Genomic DNA, 22,184 nt, shown 5'->3' with positions numbered 1-22,184 from the left:
GGACCCCTCTCACCAGCCCAGGCTCCTCCGTGCCCCGTCCAGCCTGGCCTGGGACACTGCCAGGGATGGGGCATCCCCAGCTGCTCTGGGCAGCCTGTGCCAGTGCCTCGTCACCCTCACAGTTAAGAATTTCATCCTAAGATAAATCTGCCTTCTTTTAGTTTAAAACCGTTACCCTTTGTCCTATCGCTACAGGCCCTACCAAAAAGTCTGTCTCCACCTTTCTCATAACCCCCCTTCAGGCGCTGGCAGCTGCTGTAAGGTCTCCCCAGAGCCTTCTCTTCTCCAGGCTGAACCCCAACTCTCTCAGCCTGTCTTCATAGAGGAGGTGCCCCAACCCTCTGAATCGTCTTTGTGGCCCTGCTCTGGACTTGCTCCAACAGGTCCATGTCCTTCTTGCGTTGGGGGCTCCAGAGCTGAATGCAGTATTCTAGGTGGGGTCTCACGAGAGCAGAGTAGAGGGGGAGAATCACCTCCTTTGACCGGCTGGCCATGCTCCTTTTGACGCAGCCCAGGACACGGCTGGCTTTCTGGGCTGCAAGCCCACATTGCCGGGTCATGTCGAGCTTTTCATCCACCAGCACCCCTGAGTCCTTCCCCTCAAGGCTGCTCTCAATCCATTCTCCACCCAGCCTGTACTTGTGCTTGGGATTGCCCAGACCCATGTGCAAGAGCTTGCCCTTGGCCTTGTTGAACCTCAGGAGGTTCGCACAGCCCGACCTTTCAAGCCTGTCAAGGCGCTCTGGATGGCATTCCTTCCCTTCAGTGTGCTGACCACACCACTCAGCTTGGTGTCACCAGCGAACTTGCTGAGGGTGCACTCGATCCCACTGTCCATGTTGCCAAGACAGACACTGAGCAGCACTGGTCCCAGTATGGACCCCTGAGGGACACCACTTGTCACCAGTCTCCACTTGGACCTGAGCCATTGATCACAGTTCTTTGAGTGTGACCATCCAGCTAATCTCTTCCTTATCCACCGAGTGGTCCACCCGTCAAATCCATGTCCCTCCAGTTTAGTGAGAAGGATGTTGTGTGGGACAGTGTCAAAAGCTTTGCACAAGTCCAGGTAGGTGACATCAGTATCCTCAAAAACAAACACTCAGAGAAGCTCAAGTCAACAATCAGCTTCAAAAGCTTCCTAAGATTCACAAGGATGGCCAGCTAGCTAAATCTCAGTGAAAGACATCTTTGATATGTTTATTAGACACCTAATTCTTTACTAATTATTCAGTAGAGGCAACACCTTTGGCATAGTAATACTGGGGGGTGAGGGGAATGTGTTGTGCTTTGTGGCTGTGGAAACAAGCAGTCTTGAGTTCTACATGACCAAAGCAGGTATGTCCCTTCATGGCCATGGCCAAGAAGAGCACTCCTGTTCCCCCACAATCATTTGCCAAATCTGGAAACTACGAGAGCAACCACTCCAAGCTTTCCTTTTATTTCCTAAGGTTACAGACAGTGGACAAAAAAAGTCTCACACTGCATCAGCATCGTGCTGCTTATGGGGGGCACTGTCTTTAAGTCATGTCAGATTTACTGTGGACACACGACTGAACTGGTCAGGTGGTAGGGAAAGCCACAGTGCACTGATTTTTGTTGTTACTGGTTCACCTTGCTGAGAAGGATATCAGGAGGAGGATCTGGGATGGATGTTGGCAGGGAAGGAGAATTTCAATAAGTAGAACTCTTTTGCTTTAAAACAGGAAGCTTGCTCGTTTCATTTCTCATCAGGGTTCAAATCAGAGAATACATAGCATGTATGACAGCTGTGGGTAACCCAACAGCCTCCCCAAAAATCACAGTTACATGAGAACAGTACACTGTCATGTCCCTAACCAGGTAACAGTCTTCCTCCTCCATGGAACTTAATTTAGTCTTTGGTTCCCTGCTCTTAACTTCTCTCTCCCTCCCTCGGAAAACCATATGTAAAAGAAAAACACGGGAGAGTTGAACCAGGTATGCCATTTCCCTCAACCTACCCATGACCTTACTTGTTATCTTTCTCATTCTTTAGATTCCTCTCAAAGGTAATCATAACAAGAATAGGGAGATTCCAGAAAGTCAGCCTCTCTGCTGTCCTCCACAACATAGTTTTCTGGATATAAGCAACAGCAAACAAACTCCTCACACTGCAAGATGGAACAAACCATACTAGCAGAAGCAAAATATTTTGATTTTTCTCAACAAGAGAAAAGAATTTTGATAAACAATTTTGACACAGAACTGGGATTCCCACCCTGAAGTATGTAACAGTGGCAAAAAAAATACAGAAAGTACTCCAGTTACGGGTGACCTGCATACAGAGACAGTGAAAGACAAACTTCAAGCGACATGAGTAGGGAACTGCAGAATACACAAGCTAATTAATATGACGAAGATGAGAATACTCTCATCCATAAATGGACAGTCCACAAAACCAATTAAGATATTTTGCCAGAAATATATGTATTATGTACCAGGTAAGCGATTTAGCAGTTTAAGTCTTCAGTTTCTATATTAAGATGACAAACTTTTCCCGATTTTACACATTTTCCCTTCTTGACAGAAGGCTTAAAAAAATTACTCCTAATTCACATGCTTCTCATAACTAAAAAAAAAATAAATTCAAGGCATCATATGGAGACACCCGTTTCTGAACTGTTGATCAAATGCTTTGGATTTTTGTAATGTATGAACTCGCAATGTAAATCAAGGAGTCCTCTGCAAACCCTTCTCAAAAAGAACACCTGACTTCAGACCACAAAGCAAGCAAGCAACTGGTAACAAATTAAGAATAGCCCATTGAAAACCTGTCAAGAGAATTACTTTTATTCTATGGTGATCTTTATATTCAAGGTTCTAGAAACTTCACCCTGCCCCCTCGAATAAAACCTTACCAGCAAGGAGTGACCAGCACATCAAGTTATCCTTCTCAGGCTAAGGGTAGTAACTGATAAAACTCCAATGTATGTGAAAGCCCTCAGGTTACCTCTTCAATTACAAATAACTGTTTGCACTTAAAGCGGACTTTGAGGAACTATGAGTTATTCCAAATTAGCTGAGACTGTAACAGTTCTACCTCTTATCTGAAGAACTGCTGCATTTTAAGTCACGTCTGCCAACACCTGTCAAAGATTTCAGGTTTAATTACCCTTTGTTTTGCTATTGTGTAGCAACAGTCCACATGCACAATATATTACCATAAATACAAAATAACTCAGCCTTTTCAGAACGGGACATGCTCAGAAGTACCCTGCATTACAGGTGAGAGGACACATGAAAGCAGCAACTGCACAGCAAGGGATACAGGTTTATTAATCCATGGATGAAGGTCTAATATTAAAGCTTCTGTTTAACAAGGACCACACTAGGCTTTTTCTACAGAAAATAATTTTCAGAATGTTTAAGAAAGAACAGAACTTTCCTAATAACTGCACAATTATCCAAATACAGAAGAACAAACCCTTACAACTTGTTCACATTAATTAACAAAATGCTCAAGTACATTTTTGTGGTATAATTAAAAAAGTACTAGAGACATTTACTAGACAATAAATTGTAAATACAGTTGTCAAATTACGCATTACACTATTTCAACAACTTTCCCTTTCATTTATAAAGCACATTTTGGTTCGTGTTTGTTTGGGTTTTTTTTTAATTATAATGTACCAACTTAAAACTTACAGCACTAGCCTGCCAAGTACCAAAAGAACATCTTCACATTCTGTAGTCAAGTAAGGTCGTGCATTAGCAAAGCTTTGGATGGAGATTCGATATACTTCCAAAAAAGGTAAAATATGTTCCGATGCACCCCGACTGCCAGCATACTGAAGTAGCGTCTGAAAGAAAATGAGTTACCATTAGAAGTTCTCATAACACACTTTTATCTAAAAAAACAAATATCAATATAAAATATCAAGCATATACAGTAGAATGTTTCTGGAAGTGATAAGTTTTTACTCAGAAGGAAATTTAAAAGTAGTAGCTTTTCTCCTCAATAGCAGTTGTCCCTTTTATTCAAAAATATTTTTATTGTTTTGATAAAATCATCAGAATTTCTACTGGGGAGCAAGCTAGATGGAATCAATAGAAATGTGAACTGTTAAGTTACAAACTCAGGGAGATCCACACTCTGCTTCTTTTGCACAACTGCCATGGAGACAGAACCACATACACAACACTGGAATCTTTATTACTAGTGAGAATGCAGAAAAATAAGCAAGAAGTTCAATATTAGGAGCGTAATTCCAGCTGTAATATTTTAAAGATACGTGCACTACCTGTACAGCAAACATGAAGCCATTAGGAGGGGATAAAAAACCCAGATCAGATCGTTATAGATTCATTTTTCAAATGCAAAATTACCCTAGACTTTGCTACCTTGACCACAGCAATCCCACATTACCCAGGCACAGTACTGAAGCAGCAGTGTAAAACCTAGCCAGCTTTAAAAGAAATCCAAGTTTCAAAAATCAGCACAGGGACAACAGCAGTATCTCTCAACCTTTTTAAAACCTCACTACGCTCCCATGTTCTTTTCCTACAGGTCATAAAGTAATACTGAGAGCAAGCAGGGCACTTAGCTCTACTGACAGCTCTAACATCCCCTCTCTGTATGCACACCCGCGAGCTCCAGACCAGTTATGCCTGTGTTCTCACCAGTTACAATCCCTCTCTCATGCTGCACCCTCCTAGACCAAACCAGGTACCAATCTTTATTAAGGGCAGCTGTGAAAAAAACAAAAAACAATGAAAAAGGCTGTACTCTGTGGAACCCTTAAGGCCAAGGCTGTATGAAAAAAAAAACCTTCAGTGCCCTACCTTATAACTCAATACAAGCCAATTTGTTCTAAGAGGATCATCAGGTCACATCAGGCTTCAAATTATTTCGAGCTGGGACTCTTGACACAACCAATTTATTTTAACAGCTTAAACAATCACATGATCATATCAGATTATGACTGGGAGGACGCTACTGAACAGACCCTACAAAGAGCTTACTAAAAATCAAGTGTAGTCATTATAACGGCCATTAACTTCTAAGATGAAGCCTAACTTCCAACACACCAAGAAGTAAGTGGCCAGATACATGCTATTTAGTGTACTATCTGGTGTTATGTCAGTGTTCTAACTGTACAATACAATTCCTAGGGTAAAAGAAAACCAACAAAACAACAAACAGACATCTACTAGTCTGGCACAACCACCTGTGATCTTTAAGGAAAAAAAAAACAACAAACAAACAAACCAAAACCAACCATCCAAGAATCAATAAAAATCAAGAACATTTTGTAGATTATTCTCCTAGAACTCAGTAATATTAACTCCTAGGTGAATGAAAGTTACAAACTCTCAAAAAAAAGACACAATATTAATAGTTATGAAGACATAAGGAGGGTAGAGAAAGGGAAGATTGGAAGTTTACAGAAATCATCCTTAAATGTCATTATCAGAAGCAACAACTGCCTAGTAACTAACCAGTCTAAGTGCTTCTCTAACAGATTAATGAAGAATTTGATAATGTAACTCAAATTATATATGGCATTAGAAACATTAAGTGACATTTAAAGGCTGTCAAGCCTAGAGATAATCAATTGATTGCTACCATAAAGTCATCTGCTTAGTAAACCCAGCAGTAATGCTGCTGTTATAGTGAGTATGGAAACAGGTCAAACATACAAATCCCTGCACTTTTCTTAAAAATACGTCCCTTAAAACCAATCTACTTAAAAAGCGAAATTTAGTGCTCAATTATTTTGACAGACACTTAGATCATTAACTATCTGGTCTCTGTAAACCATAAAACATGGTAAAATATTTCCTAAGATTAAACAAAATTACTAGAATACTCTGCATCCTTGCCCAAGTGCAATCCTAGTGTTGAGACAGAAGTCTTACAGCTAATATTAGCAATTCGTTGAGGAGTCATTTATCAGAAACTTCTCCCCAAACAGATGAACAATGATGCTTTCTGCACATAAGGCAGATTCAAGGCAAGAGACTTATTAATAGCTTGAAGTTCAAAGATACATAGCTCTGAACATTATGCTATTAGTATTAGCACACTGACAAATAAGCAAAATGCAGTAACTGTATGAGAGTCTCTTAAAGCCCTTCTGCTAGTTCACAAGCAATGTAAGTAGAAGTTTTATTAGTTCACTACAGACTTTTCCTGGCAGTCTATACACAAGATTAAAATTAGACAATTTTTAACTTGTTAAAAATATATAGTCTACATGCTTAACCAATAGCCAAGTAACAACTTTCTAAGCAATTGTTACCTTACCATCTAATTACCTGAAGAGAGTATTCAAACATTTTAAGTCTGGTTAACACACATCCACTTATACTTCATCCGACCCTCCTTCCTTTGACTACAATAACATATCTAATTGGAAAGTGTGTGAGAAGAGCAGAGGCTACACACATCCACCTACTGTGTAACCTACAGACCAGCCTAGGTCCTCAACACTGCATGATGCTCATGTTCTGCAAGTCTGGGATACCTGCTTAGCTGCATTTCTTCTGAAGCATCAGGGGTTTTATCTCAGAACCAATTTAAACATGTGAAAGCTGTAATAATGGGTCAGGCAACTTGAAGCCTCTAAGAGAAAACTTCCACCTCTTCTTAAAGATACCTGATGGCAACTGACAGTCCTCAACTGTGCCACTATTTCAGAAAGCCAACAGGTGCTGGGTATTTGGCAGGTGGAATGCTTCGATGTCCTACCACCTCTGCTTCACCGATAACTGTTCTTCGTATTTACGACAGCACAACATCAAACACACACACTGTTCATTCTAGTTGGCCTTTCGGGTACATACTGAGCTCTCAAACAGACATGCTTCTCCTAAGGTGAACATGCAAAGCATTCACAGTTGTACAATATAAAGTTGCAAGGTCGACCCACCGTTTAGGCTTTATGGGTTTCTCTGTGTTACCCTGGACACCAATCTTACTTCCTGGCTCAAAAATAGGGATCTTCACGGAAACCATGTTACCCAGCATCACAGGAAGAGCTACTGGAGAGCTGCATGTGACAGCACAAGCTTACATGTGGTAAAACACAGCAGCCAGACAGCTCAAAGCACAGGAAAACTGCTGATTTGGTTTTGTTGTGTTCCAACAGCCTCAGTAACTTCCACAGCAAAACGGAGCACCTTTTCAAGACCATGCCATAGACATACACACAGGATGGCAAATCCATTGCTGCCCTAAAACATTTCAGCTACCCTCATCACAACAACTTCCCAAGATTGTATTTAGGCCCAGTTAAATTCAGCTTCATTCTAGGCATTTTCTGCTGTAGCTTAATAACGTTTATGACAACATACCAGTGGTAGCCTCCAAGTTGTTAATACAAAGTAAGTTGAGCTCCTTAAATGTCACTTTGGGACAGACCTTAAGTTATTTTTAAGTTTTACTACTGAAACTCTGTGCAACATTCACAAACATCCCGTCAGAAGGGGAAACAGAGATGTAAAATTACATCCTCACCAGTGTTTTGACTGCACAGTGACATCACAAATTCATACTCCATTGAGGTTGCCACATGACCGAATAGCAACTTCATGCTTTCCTCTGAATCTCTTGGTGTACAGTCATGACAATCAGCATGTCCCAATCTGACGGTAACCCAAGATAATTTATTTTTTTTTAATCTGTACTATCTATCACAGTGTTCTAAAACAAGACTACCATTCCATAACAGCACAGAGACCTAAGAAGGTCTACGTTTTTGTGGGACAGCGTTTGGAGGTTTGATTTTTTGGTTTGTTTTGTTGGTTTTTTTAACTGTCTTCCATCAAACTCCATTGAGCAAGCAACCGCTAAAGCTTTATCTGTACCAAACTAATCTAGATGACTCGATATCTATATATACTGATCATCTACCTCTACTAAGTCTTAGCTGAATATTTGTTTCAATGTTCTGACGCAGTGAATGCCACTGGAAACAATTCTAGCAAAACCTGAAAAACGGAGAAAATCACATACATATACACTAGGCTTCATGTAAATGCAAGGTTGCAGACCTTACAAGTGTGCTTAACTTGGGACACACACAGCAGTATGCAGCAGCATCCTGCAGTTTGAGAAGCAAGAGTTTGGAAACCTAACAGATTAACTCCTTCTGTTGTTTTGGTAAGTGACGAGCTAAACATCCTCCCAGAATGGTATAGCGAAGTACACAACCTATGAATGTAAAATGGAAGACTATGAAGGGTAACACCTCGCATCTATCATGCACCAGTAGGAGCTTTTTTTGTCTCAGTACCAGATTTTGCCATTTACCAAAAACCATGGCTGTATCTCCTAAGGTGTGGTTAAACTAGCTTGTGAAACAGATTTTTTTTTTCCCATTTAATTTAGAAACCACAATCTCTTCCGAGTCAACATGGAAGACTCCAACAGAGAAACCTAGCAACAATTATCCAGCCTTAGAGCTCACAGTAAATGGTGCTGTGGGGGAAGCCAGAACTAATAAACCCATCAAAGAGTTTATTTACAAATAAGATATCTCCATCACTGTGGCTTTAATCAAGTTCAGCTCTTCTTCTGGAAGTCAGCAGTTCAATTCAGGAATCGCTGATCCTCAGCCTGAGTTACATTAAGCGAGTATTCAGGAAAGCTCACTGACCAGAGCAGCTCACTCCGTGGGATAAGTGAGCTGCGGGCCTCTGCAAACCAGCACGCGTCGCTTATTCCCCGGCACATTGCAGTCACGGCAGGACACACAGTTCTGATCCCGAGACAAATAAAGGACAGGAAGGCTGAGGTCTAGGAACCGAGCCAAGGCCGCACTGAGAAAACGCGGAACGCGGCGCAGCCCGCCTGCCCCAGAGCTGCTCCCGCGGGCCACCGGCAGCCCAAGGCGCTGGCAGAGCCCGGCGGCGAGCGGCTGGCCCGGCCGCGGGGGTGTCCCTCCCGCAGGCCGCGCACGTCCGCGCCCAGCAGCGGCCCAGGCCGCACTGCCCGTCCCCCGCCGCGGCAGCGCCGGAGGAGCCGGCAGCGCCCCCGGAACGGCCCCGCGCCGCCCGCAGCGCCGGGCGCGCCCCACGGCGGGAGAGGCCCGCCCCGGCCCCGGCCCCGAGCGCTCCGCCCGGCGCCCGGCCTACGGCCCGCACCGCGGCCCGCCGCCACCCGGCGCCTACCTGGCAGAAGCCCCGGCAGTAGGCCCGGGACGAGGCCTCCGACACCTCCTGCTCGCGCAGCTCCGTCTGCAGCTGCCAGAGGCGGGCTCGGAGCGCCGCCACCAGCCGCTGCATCTCGGGCCGCGGAGCCGCCTCGGCCTCAGCGTCCGCCATCTGCGCCCGACCCTACTGCGCGTAGGCAAGGATCACGTGACTCGCAGCCACTGACCTCATCGTCCTGGGACGCCGTCACGTGACGCACTCGTGACACAGCGCGCGTGTCGCAGCCCACGCGACCCGCCGTCGGGGGCGGCGAGCGGGCGTTTCCCGGCGACTGGCGTCACGTGGCGGGAGTCCGTCACCCGCGTGCGCGTCTCTGCGGGGGGAGCGGGCGCGCGGGGCTGCCCCGCCCCCCGCCGCGCGCCCCGCCCGCCTCAGCGCCGCCCTGCGCGGGAGGGTTGAGCCCGGCGTTCCGCCCGGCCTGGCGCGGGGTCCCGCGGGCCGCCTCCCCGCGCGCTCCTCCCGCCCGCGGAAGCGCGGCACCGGCGCCCGGCGGCGCCCGGCGGCGGGGAGGTGGTCCGGGGCGGGCTGCGCGGTTTTGTCCCGCAGCTGGTCCCCGCGCTGGCACCGGCGGCTCCCGCCTCTTACAGGGCGCATCGCAGAGCGGGAGCCGCCCCAAAGGTACCGGCGGGCACCGGGGAGCGTCCGCCTCCGCGCTGGGGCTGCGCGCCCGGCGGGCCCGCCTCACCCGCGCGTGGTGGGGGCGGGGCGGGCACGGGGCTGCGGTCTGCGCGCGGCGGGGCGGAGCGGGCGTCCCGCTCCCCTGCCCGTGTCTGATCCCGCTCCGCTGCCCGTGCCCTGATCCCGCTCCCCTGCCCGTGCCCTGATCCCGCTCCGCTGCCCGTGTCTGATCCCGCTCCGCTGCCCGTGCCCTGATCCCGCTCCCCTGCCCGTGTCTGATCCCGCTCCCCTGCCCGTGTCTGATCCCGCTCCCCTGCCCGTGTCTGATCCCGCTCCCCTGCCCGTGCCCTGATCCCGCTCCCCTGCCCGTGCCCTGATCCCGCTCCCCTGCCCGTGTCTGATCCCGCTCCCCTGCCCGTGCCCTGATCCCGCTCCGCTGCCCGTGCCCTGATCCCGCTCCCCTGCCCGTGCCCTGATCCCGCTCCCCTGCCCGTGTCTGATCCCGCTCCGCTGCCCGTGCCCTGATCCCGCTCCCCTGCCCGTGCCCTGATCCCGCTCCCCTGCCCGTGTCTGATCCCGCTCCCCTGCCCGTGCCCTGATCCCGCTCCCCTGCCCGTGCCCTGATCCCGCTCCCCTGCCCGTGCCCTGATCCCGCTCCCCTGCCCGTGCCCTGATCCCGCTCCCCTGCCCGTGCCCTGATCCCGCTCCCCTGCCCGTGCCCTGATCCCGCTCCCCTGCCCGTGCCCTGATCCCGCTCCCCTGCCCATACTCTGCCTAATCAGACGTAAGCAGCGGGAGGGCAACAACCCCCGTCCGCCTGGCCAGAGTTACCTGCTCTTTTCCACCTCAGCCTCTGCAAGGTGAATGGGAAAGGGGGAGGGGTGAGGTGGGGAAGACGTGGGGTAAATTGAGGTGGAAGCATCTGGGAGGCTTGCCCATACGTTCACCTCATAGTTTTGCAGTATGAAGCAAACGGAGTGTCTCGTGTGCTTAACGCTTGGAGAGGTGGCTGAAACCTAAGATGGATTAGGAATAGCAAAACTACCTGCCTGCAGATTTAATGCTGAAGGGGTGGCCTGGGAAGGAGAGGAGATATGTACAAGAAGAGCGTGGAGCTCCGGTGCCACCAATGTGCTTGTGAGCTTTTGCCCATCCCCATTATTCTCCAAGTTAAATGGTTCTGCATTTTTCCTGTTGAGAGCAAGTGTCTCCTAGATACCCCTCTGGCTTGCATGATAGGGTGAACAACAGTCTGTACGAGAAATCGACTGCTGCGGGGGGGGGGGGCAGGGGCTATTGTTCCCTCTTCAGAATGGAGCCTTGCCCCTTTCCAAAATGTGGGAGAGTCCTCTCCTTGCACAAGACATTATATGGGGCCATGGATGTATGGAAAAAACTTTTTACATAAAAGTATTTATTACATAAAAATAAAATGTGGCTTCACATTTCTACAAGTCTGCCGCAGAAGCTTTAACGGGTCTGGGGTGAGCGTGCATTGAAGAGGTAACGGGGCAAAGGGACAGTCCTGTGAGCCAAAACACGGGACCACCACCCAACCCTTGCTCATCCAAAGGCAAGACCCACCTGTGAGTCTACCCAAGAGCCCCAACCACCCCCACTCCCGACTCCTGCTCTGCTAAAAGCGGTCTTTGTCCTAGCTAGTCATACGTGTTTCACTGGCACAAGGTAGTGTGTTAACGAAAATGCATTTTGAATTAAGAACTTTAAAGTGCTGAAGCTGCTAAATGGCAGAACCAGGCCTCAGCCCTTGCATAGCCCTAATCCAAGGCTGGTTTAAACTTCGTCAGGTTAATCAGTGGGAGAACAGAGAAACAATAGATGATAAATTGTATGCACAGGTGCTCTGAGAAACACAGCTGTTTTTAAAAAAAATAGTATATGTGAATAAAATTGCTTGTTCAAAGACTAAGTGTGCTTAAAGGATTGTGTGAGTTAAAGCTGACAGAAAGGAGATCATGATGCGAGGAGGAGACTGGAACCGGATAGATGAATCAGTTGGGACAGGGTCAGATGATGCATTCACAGAACTGACAAGACCAAAGGAAACTTCTAAAAACTTCAGACGTTGACTAATGATTTGATAAGCGTATATAAGCTGTGCTGTATCCCTTGGTTCTCTGCCACTCACTGGGGTGGTGGCCCAGCTCTGAGTCATGACTAAAGCAAGCCCAGTGGTACCCAGGGCTGTGTGAATTTCTCCTTTTAACAGCTGCAATCACTGGGGCTTATCTGTAGGAAAAAACCTTGCACCAACAGGTTCCTTGTGCTGCTGCTTCTGCCTCGATAATGGGTGGGGCACGGACAGAAAGAATTGTAGAGGAATGAAGCTGGGTTAATTAACATTGATAACATACAGCGGTGGGCTGGCTTCAGGGGCGGGGGGCTTGGCTGATGTGGATGAGGTGCAGCTGTGGCTGGTTCTGCTGAGTAGTTAAATAGCTGAGGGGGGGGATGGAAGAGGTGCATGGGAGGAAGAGACCTGAAAGAAGCAGAAGAGAGAGTGCTCTGGATGTGGGGGAGGCGAAGAGGCTGCAGCAGAGGCAAGAAGCAGGGTGGACCGGCACGAAGAGGATGAAGACAGCACTGGCAGTAGATGAACTGTTGAAACCTCGTGGGGGATTGGTGGCCGTGCCGGGGCAAGGTGTGGGAACTGCTGTTGGAGTTAACCTGGCGTGGGATGGTAAAAGCCTCGTTGCAGCTGGTGAGTTTTGCTGGTGCTACGATAAAGAGCTACCCGATTTTTCAAGCCGTCAGACGTGATGGAAACGCTTGAGCCACGTGCGTGCTTCTTGGTACGGAGGCAACGGGCAGTATCGCCTGGGCTGCGACGGGAGAAGGGCAGAGCGCTGCGAGTCCCGCACCCGCAGCTCCCGCGTGCGGGCGGCGCAAACCGGGGGGGCTGCGACCGCTGCGCGGCGCAGGTTCGGTGGGGCGCTGCTGCCACCTGGCGGCCGAATGTTGGTGCTGTACCCCGGGCGCCACCCATGCGCTCGGAACTGCATCGTGGCGGCGGGGCAGTGCCGGGAGCGCGGGAGAGGCGAGCGAGCCGTGGGGCGGAGGTGGGGGGGCGGCACGGGGGGCTCCAGCCGCCTGCGAGCCGGGGGCTGAGGGGAGGGAGGCGGTGGTACAGTGAAACCCCCCCAGCTCCGCTGCGGGCGGGAGCTGCGCAGGTAACGGAGACATCAGCACCGGGAGGGAGCGAAGGGGGGAGCTCAGCACTGGGCACTTGGGGAAGGGGCGGTTAAACCGATGTGGATGAGCTCAACGAGAACGTGAATAAGGAGCCTTCGGACCAGGACGCGTCAACCGCTACAAGAAACCAAACCAGGGTAAAGTAATTGTGGTAGCAGGAGATCAGCGACCTCCGACTCGCACGGCCCCGTATAGATTAAACCCAGCCCCGCGGGCACGGCTGGGCTGGGCATGTGTAGAGGGGGCAGTAAGGGGGGGCTCGGTCAGCCAGCGGGTGGTACACACTGGAACCGCAGTAAGAGAACGGCTGATGTCTAAAGAACTCCGGTAGGTAACAGAAACTAAATGAAGATGGGTAACGTACGCCGAGAAAAACGGGAACTTCAGGTACCTGCCCACGAAGGTGAAAAGGAAATCTGGAAGGGGCGGCGGGGGGAGGAGATCCTGGATGCTCGGAAACCTGGTGTGTGTGTGTGTGTGTGACTTGTACCATAAACACCCGGCTGCTGGTTGGAGCGCTGTGCAAGTCCGGAGGAGCGACCCCCCTCGCACCCGGCGCCGCAATGAACACACCTGCTTTGTAACTCTCCTCGAGGTGTAGTTTGATTCCAGACCCGGTTAGTAATTTGCATATCATTATAGCATCTGCTGTGCCATCCTCTTCCATTACTACACCTGCACAGGGGAAGGGTCTTCACCTGGGCAAGGGTCGTCTCGACCTGTGGGTCTGGGTTTTAGCGTTATGGTGAAGGTGCTTCACTTCAGGACACCTTAAAAGTGAGTCTTGTTGCCAGGCTGGACGGCTGGATATCGGCCTGGCCAAGCTGTCCGGTGACACCCTGCACCGAGCCCAGGTGAGCTGGTGATGGTCTAGGGAGTAGGGTCAGTATGGGCTGTGGCACAGGGGCTTCGGGTAGCACAGTCTCCGATAACAAGCACCACAGCAACTCATACGTGGCTGGTTAACAAGCGCTAACATAATTCTAACAGGGAGGTTAACTCCTTAAATTCAAGATGGTCCTATAGCAAACTGTTTCACGAACACAAAATATAGAAAGATTCCGTAAAAATTTAAGATAATCTGCAACACCCTGGAGAAGGTGCCAGGTTGGAATTGTCTTGTGCTTCTCACCCTGCCCTGGCAGCCACGTGAAGGACATTGCAAGAGTTCTGCTCCCTGCTTTCTGGGGTGAGAAAACTGACCCAACACTTTTGTACTCGTACAGACTCCAGTGCTCCATGGAGCCACCCAGGCACAGCTCAACCAGAGGCGGTGCCAGGAAGGACTTCTCTTGGTGGTTCTCACCCTGCCCTGGTAGCCATGTGAGGGACATAGCAAAAGTTCTGCTACCTTTTTTCTGTGGTGAGAAAATTAATTTTTCACTTTTACACTTGTTCAGACTCAAATGCTCCATGGAACCACCCATGCACAGCTCCAGCAGAGAAGGTGCCACGAAGGCATTCTCTTGCAAATTCTTACCCTGCCTTGGTAGCCATGTGAAAGACATCACAAAAGTTGGGCTCCCCACATTCTGAGCCAACAACAGGTTAACTAAGTGTTCTCATGGTTTTTGGCTTTTTGCACTGCTAGAGCCAAAATGCTCATTGGAAACATCCACTCGCTGCCCTTCTGGATAAGGAGGTGCCACCACCAGGCTTCAGGCCTCCGATGTACCTGCCTCTACTTTGGGCAGGTACATGGGACACAAATCTGCACCAACTGATTTGCATGTACATCTTTAGCAATCAAAAGTTAATCTATAAGCCAGCACAGAAAATGGGTGAATGTGAAGACTGTGCACCTCTATCTCTATTTTCTCTGGTCTGCCTTCAAACACGGCACCGTTGGATTTTGCAGCCCTAAATTCAGTACTGAGTAGTCCAAATTGCTCACTATTGCAGTTTATCATTTGTGATCCGAACTGCACAAGAGAACTGTGGGTGTGAGTCCACATTACTCAGCCTGTAGGACGCATCGCTGATGTTTGTGCCTCTAGCTGGCCGTTGTGGGTCAGACAAATACAGTAGAAAACAAAAATCAATTGTACACATAGAGTGCATGTTATTGATGAGTAGGAATGAAAAGGTCTTGATCTTCGCAGAATATTTCCACAATTGAATGATTTCTGTGGTGTTTGACCCTGAGCTAAGAAAACATAATATAGTCCTTAAAGTCTGGGGGATGTTTTGCAGCAAACCCACCACCAATGAGAAGCCGGTGAGGTAGCTTCGAGATCTGGAAGAAAAAGTATTCTCTCATTACATCACTAAGTGTTTTGTTACTAAACACTGAATGTTGGTCCAACAGTTTAGGTCAATAGTCGCATCCACAAAATGTCTGCACCAAGGTAAAAGGCAGCATTAGCACTATAAAATTGCCACTGGTGCTCAAATTCATTTTCCATCCTGACTCATCAAGTTGTCATTTGACTTAAATACCATTTTAAATTATATAAATGCATCCTGGAATATTATGTGCAGATCATTAAATATCTGTCTTAACCTTTACCTTTTACAGAAAAGGCAGATCCCCAACCATCGTAGCTCAGTCCCACCAAATACGTAGGCTTTTCAAACAAAGCTTCAGTATCTTTGCAGGAGGTTGTGTTGGGGGGTCTGTGGACCACTTCGGTGGATTTAGAGAATTTTTTTCACCAATAGCAGAAAAATGTTTAGAAAATTACTTTTAAGTACTCTACGGAAGTGATATATGTTTTGAAAGCTGCTTTAAGTATCTAATAGAAATAGTTGGCTGTAGACTGAGAGCTTGCCAAAACGATCGAATACTGTCATCTAACTATGAAATCGGACGTGACCTATTGACTGATCCTCAGCACCAAAATTAAAAGATAATGATTAGCTTTTTGGAGTTCTCAGCAGAGAAAGATTATTTAGCCTATACAGGACACTTGGATCAGCGATAAGCATTTGCAGGGAGCCGAGGAGAATCATCTGAAAGAGGATTATAGTACTAGATACACTTCTTAACTCACATTGATCCTGGCAGCGGAGTTCCACATTAATACCAGGCATTACCCTTGGCCATTGCACTGCTAATGCTGACCCCTGACGATCTCTGTATACAAAACAAGTGTATTTCTGCCCCCGTCTTTCCTTTTGTAAAATGAGGTCTCTTTCCATCCCCTCTCCCCGGAATTTTTTGCAGGCATTTCCTAGAGTTTAGAGTGTTTGAAAGGGTGTTCCCCTGCCTACCATCAGTCTACAAAATGTACTGTAGCAATCTGATCAGCTACAAAGCCATTTGAGCAGATCTTAAGCATTTTTCATGTAATTTAAGTAAATAAGTAAGTAAGTTTCATGCATCAGCTTAATTTACAAGCTGCAATCTGTCCCCAAGTGCTGGGTGGACTTTTTTTGATACATAAGTATAGCTATTAAGAACAATGACTGCCAACTTCAGTCTGTCTGACACTTAGACTGGAGTAATGACTTGCTCCTAAAAAGAAATACTGAATTACATGCACGGGGAGAATGGTGTAACACAGTTGCCACGTCCAGGGGTGTTTTAGAGAAATCAATGCAAGTAAGATGGCATGAGGAGAATAAACGACAGGTATAGAATCATAGAACATAGGGACAGATGCTCTTTTTGAAGAGGGAGTGAGTTTGGAGGGGCCAAAAGTACTAGCACTGGGTTTTTACATCGGGAGTGTGATGCTAAGCCATTCCAGGAGAACAGACTGCAGAAATCTGCAATGACAGTATTTGGAAGGATTTACCTCCTTTGCTTTTGCACAGGCAAACCAAGTCTTTGCTGCTACTGAGATATGTAAACTACAACTCGGTCCAAAATTTTTCTTCTATTCTGTTTGTCAGAGGCTGAGATTATTCGTGAAACTTGGAAGGTGCTGGAGAGGCAAAAGGGAAGATAATCTGAAGGAAGTTAGAGCTGCAGATTTTTCATTTCTAGCTTTTTTTTAAGGGGATTCCTTTATTGGTCAGAGTTAAATTTTGCTTGCAGTGGTAGCAGACTGCACAACAGATTGATTTTCTCCTCCCTCCATCCCTAGCAAATATAAATTCAATGTGCGAACTTGCACTCCATCACTTGCTCCTGTAGCAAAATAAACTGCTGATAATGTGAAATTTACTCACACGGACAGAAGATGGCAGGGGTTGTAACTTTTTGTCAGACACTGCAGATCCTTAATGTCACACATTTTCATAAAGAAAGGTATGTTTTATTTTTTAACTTACCATTTTTAATTTGTTTATCTTTAAAAAATGTCTATACTTGCCTATTTGTATCCTGATTTGCAAGAGTATTTCTCTTAGTAGGCTGCCTTAACATAAAGTTTCCTCTATTGTCGTTAGTATTGTGGCTATAAGACTGCAACTTCAATTTGATTTCTTAACACTCCCATTTTACGGGGTGAAAATGAATCCCCTCTGAACAGAAAACACTGTTAAACCACCTTTATCCTAAAAAAAAAAAAAAAAAAGGTCAGATTATTCTGGTTTTAGTATAACTGAATTCTATTGAATTGTACTGTATGTACAACCAAAGGTAAATCTACGGATGTACCAGTTATCCTCACACATTTAAAAAAATATTTTTTTGTTAGTGTATACAATAAGATGGACATTGAAAAGGAATTTAAAATCTCGTCCACAATGCAGTTGGGGAAAGAAACACAGGAAAAAAAGGCAAGATGTGTGAACACATATATTACCAGTTCATCTGTACTCAGATGATAATAATTTAAGAAAATGCTGGTAGAGAACTTTTGTGTAAATAATTTATTTTTCAGTGAACTGGGGCAAAGATAGCAATGCTTCACACCTAGGCACTCTATTCTGTATTTCAAGTGCAGGTATCATTGATCAGAGGAAGCTGGACCAGTTATGGTCATTCTATTTATTTGTTTATCATTGACATCTGTAAACAAAAAGCAACTGTCTGCACCAAATTATGTGCTTTTAAACATATTTTTAATTTAACAATACAATTTTAGTGACGTGTTTTATTCTCTCTCGAGTTCCTTTGTATAAACATTTTTTGCGGTGAAACAGTAGTTGGACGTTACCTTAACTTCAGCTGCGACATGGGGCTTGGAACATCTGAACAGGAAGACCAGGAAATATTCCTCTACCTTCACAGGTGTCCTAAATATAAATGTACCGCTCTCACGCTGCTATGGGTGATGGTTCAAATGGACCAAATAATGTTCCTAAAACCCCGCTACCAGCCAGGCACCTTAGTTTCCACTGATTTGATGCGAACTGAGGGTGCTTATTACCTCAGATCATTACCAGGGTGTCTTTCACTGATAAATTAAGACACAGGTGGATGATGCACTTCATCTTGCAGATGAGAGAGAATAATACCTAGATTATTGACGAGTCATGTTGCCATGGTTACAATGTGACATACCGTGGTTTTTCCCAGAGTCATGTTCTTCGTAATGCGTTAAAGGACTGCAGCTTTTATGGTGTTTGTCTGATACTTTTCTCTCTCATACATTTTAGGGTTAAGATGGCAGAATAACCATGGGAGACTGGAATTTCCTTGGAGGCATTTTAGAGGAGGTCCACATTCATTCCACTATTATTGGAAAGATTTGGCTAACGATCCTCTTCATATTTCGAATGCTTGTCCTCGGAGTGGCAACTGAGGATGTTTGGAACGATGAACAGTCAGAATTTATATGCAACACTGAGCAACCTGGTTGTAGAAATGTGTGCTATGATGAGGCCTTTCCCATCTCTCTCATAAGATACTGGGTCTTGCAAGTCATATTTGTGTCTTCCCCTTCCTTGGTGTATATGGGTCATGCCTTATACAGACTAAGAGCCTTGGAAAAAGAGAGGCAAAAAAAGAAAGCTCAGCTAAGAGTCGAACTGGAAAGCACTGAATTAGAAATTCCGACTGAATGTCGGAAAAGGCTGGAGAGAGAACTCCGGCAACTGGATCAAAGAAAGCTAAACAAAGCACCCCTGAGAGGCTCTTTGCTCTGCACTTACGTGATACATATTTTCACAAGATCTGCTGTGGAAGTTGGCTTCATGATTGGGCAGTATCTTCTTTATGGCTTTCATCTAGATCCCCTTTACAAATGTCAGAGAGATCCATGTCCAAACACAGTTGACTGCTTTGTGTCTAGGCCAACAGAGAAGACAGTGTTCATATTATTCATGCAATCCATAGCAACTGTATCATTACTTTTAAATATCCTAGAAATTATCCACCTAGGATTCCGAAAAATTAAAATGGGACTCTGTGGGCAGAATAAAAACAAGGATGACCCTGACAATTTCTACATAAACAAGTCTAAGAAATACTCGGTGATACCACGCTCCTCTTTAGGAATATCCACACCCCCGCAAAAGACTCTTCCTTCTACACTCGGCGGTTATGCCTTTTTAATGGAAAAGCAAACTGATGCTTCTGTCTACCCAGTTCTAAATTCTCCTCCCATGTTTCAGTACGTGCAAAATAACCGTGCAGAAAGAAGCAGCAATTACACCCATTGCAATCAGGAAAATAAATCGCCAAAGAAGAGGACAGCTACAAATGCTTTAGACAATCAGACTCAAAATACTAGCATAAATAATAACGAAGACTTGCTTGGGACTGAAGCGCAGGATATGCAAAAAGAAGCTGAAAAGAAACATTTCCTTGTTATTACTCAGAATGCAGATACAGCTTCAAGCACGTGCTTGAGAAGCTCTGCTGAAATGCCGTCTCAAACTTCACTGCAACACGACACAACTTTTCCTGTTACTGGTTTCCGAAGACAACACGGAATCAGCTCGTCTTGGAACTGCTCGGCAATGGCTGAGAATGCGGGAGCTTCAACAAATTGTCTTCCAAAGAACAGAAACAGAAGACAAAGCAGTTTCAGTACAACCAAAGCCCAACCACCCTACAATGCTGACATAAAAAATTCTAGCCGACCAGAGACTCCTGACTCTACAGGGGAGGTGAGCTCAGAATCTAAACAAAGTAGGAACTGCGACAGTCCTAAGCCTTTCCCCCTGTGCAGGCGCCTGTCGCTGTCAAGTAATGCCAGCATCAGGCGTGCCCCCACCGACCTTCAAATATAGTGGGAATATAGCGAATATATGGTGGAACCTGCCAATTGCACTAGTCACTTCTGGGATAATTACTGAATATTGCGACATAAGCAAGACATGTACGAGAGTAGCTAAATCATCAACTTTAACCAGCTGTTTCACAGAGATAGAAAAGATATGTAGCCCTTTGAATATTAGCTAAGTCATTTTAAACAGTCTCTTTGCTTCCTTTGTAATGAAAGGGTGGCCAGGACCTCAGCGTATAAACTTGTATGCCACCTTTCCAGCTACAAAGGCAAACACACTGTATAAATCCACAATATGCTAGGAAAAGTGAGGCATAAAATCACAGCTGACTATTTAAACTGCAGAGAAGTAGAAGACAAAATTTACAGTCTAACAATATATTTTGTGACGACCAGTAAATTAAATTAGGCTAAAGCGGCCACTGGCACTCTCAGGAGAAATTAATTATCGGTAAATATGTTTCTGCTTAACCCCTCTGAGAATTCCAACAGATATTTGACAGCTGCCTGAAAGCAGGGTGTCAAACGTATTCTGCTGTTCGAACTGTGTTAAATGAAAAAAAGAACAAAGCATTTGATACTTGTATCGCTAATTCTTTGACCCCCATGGTACACTTTTTTTTTCAGTGTATCTCCACTGACTTTCTCAGCAGAAAAAAATCAAAGTGAATCTCTTATTGTGTACTGTTACTGTTAAATACATTATTACATTTTTAAAGCATCATGAATTACAAATGAGTTGTGAGCCTTAATTTTGAGATTTTGCATAACACTAATAAGATAGCAATTGTATTTTTTTCAGTCAGAAAACAAGTTACTGAAATTTATTAATGAGGAGTTTTGGATTTCACAAACCAGAAGACTTACAATAGTAGAAAAAAAATGGGGGGGGAAAAAAAAAAGTAGTACCCTCTTACTTTCAGTTACAATGTAAAAAAACATGTAAAAGGTTTATCAAACTGTAAAACTTCTCCTTTTCTGTCTGTCTGTCCCCCAAATTCTGACAAACTTCTAAATCAAAGAATGTTTATAATTGTTTAGAAGGAGATTTCTATTTATGCTTTTTATGGGGGTAATAAAACAGATAAAAAACATTCATCCACTTGCTGCTCCAGTCCATGTAGTGTAAGGCAAGTTCCATGAAACAACCTGAAATAATAAAGGAGGGAAAGATGAACAAAATATGATGTTCCATTTGTTCATCTTGACTTCCATGAATGTATTAGATTCACACAGCACCAACAGGCTGTAAATATTTGGTGAGGTGGTCACATCGGGGATGCGTTGCCATATATGCGTGTATTTTTTACTAGTGGATCTGACTTACTGTACGTGTACTGGAAAAGTAATTTGTGAGATGTTACGGCATCATTAACTTCTTAATGTGTGTTATTGTTATGTTTATGAGCCAGCCATGTGTCAGATTGGCTGAAGGCTGCACAATATTAGGAAAAAAAGGAGCCCCAAATCCTAAAAGGCTCTTTTGCTTGCAGCAGCTGCCTTAATTTGGCCCTGTCCACCTAAGAAACACACATTAATCCTACTAAACCTATTCACTGTAGATTTCTCTCCAGCAGCTTTTCTTCTTGGCTTTTGTTTCTCTCTGTGTGAACACGTAAATACAGCCCTATGTAATTCTGCTTACACTGTAGCATCTCACGTGGTGTAATACACAGGAGTGTGTGTAAATGGTATAGCGTGATGTACCCAAGTCCATACTGCTACCGCAGCTTTAGTTCTTGCATTTCTTGATGCATACGTTTCTGTGGGCAATCACGGTGCTAATGCCTGGTTTGCATTTAATGTCTCTGTAATAAAAATCCCGGTGTTTAATGCACTCTGCTCCCACTGTCTAAATAACAGAAAAGCAGCGTTTACACGCGCACATACGGGACGGGACATTTGCGTTTTGGTTGGTTCAAGACAAGATACAGAAGAATTTGTTTTTCCTGCTGCTGACCGAGGATTTTTGAATAACTTTTTTGTGTGTGTGTGGATGTGGGTCAAACATTCCAGCTCACCTCAGCACCTTGCCAAGAGCAAAGGGCCACTTGGTGCCAGGAAAACCGGAGAGGAGCACGTGCAGAGGAAGGGTGAGCAGACCCCAGCAGC

At 45.8% G+C, this 22,184-nt stretch overlaps 2 protein-coding genes across 3 annotated transcripts in view; one reads left to right on the top strand and one right to left on the bottom strand.

Moving 5' to 3' along the window:
• Positions 1 to 9,332, bottom strand: part of RLF (RLF zinc finger) — a 41,806-nt gene extending 32,474 nt beyond the window's left edge. Inside the window, exons 1-2 of the mRNA XM_056333851.1 lie at positions 9,136 to 9,332; positions 3,667 to 3,821 (exon numbers count right to left, since the gene is read on the bottom strand). Coding sequence (XP_056189826.1) covers positions 3,667 to 3,821; positions 9,136 to 9,288 — 308 coding nt within the window. The 5' untranslated portion in view covers positions 9,289 to 9,332. The remainder of the gene's footprint in view (positions 1 to 3,666; positions 3,822 to 9,135) is intronic.
• A 3,922-nt stretch (positions 9,333 to 13,254) lies between these two features.
• On the top strand, positions 13,255 to 20,793 carry GJA9 (gap junction protein alpha 9). Of its 2 annotated transcripts, none has more exons than XM_056333484.1 (2): positions 13,255 to 14,371; positions 18,499 to 20,793. In XM_056333484.1, the coding sequence occupies exon 2, from the start codon at positions 18,520 to 18,522 to the stop codon at positions 20,074 to 20,076; it is 1,557 nt and encodes a 518-aa protein (XP_056189459.1). In that variant the 5' UTR covers positions 13,255 to 14,371; positions 18,499 to 18,519; the 3' UTR covers positions 20,077 to 20,793. The 2 variants fall into 2 exon arrangements, with proteins under 2 accessions (XP_056189459.1, XP_056189458.1); XM_056333483.1 differs by lacking the exon at positions 13,255 to 14,371 and adding an exon at positions 16,337 to 17,203.
• The last annotated feature ends 1,391 nt before the right edge of the window (positions 20,794 to 22,184 follow it).

Source organism: Falco biarmicus, chromosome 3 (assembly GCF_023638135.1).
Source record: "Falco biarmicus isolate bFalBia1 chromosome 3, bFalBia1.pri, whole genome shotgun sequence".
NCBI classification, from domain to species: Eukaryota; Metazoa; Chordata; class Aves; order Falconiformes; family Falconidae; genus Falco; species Falco biarmicus.
The sequence above is the reverse complement of the archived record's forward strand: the minus strand, read 5'-3'. Positions and strand labels throughout refer to the sequence as shown.

Excerpts from the sequence above, each read along its gene's own strand:
- GJA9 (XM_056333484.1), top strand. The coding sequence starts at position 18,520 with ATGGGAGACTGGAATTTCCTTGGAGGCATTTTAGAGGAGGTCCACATT.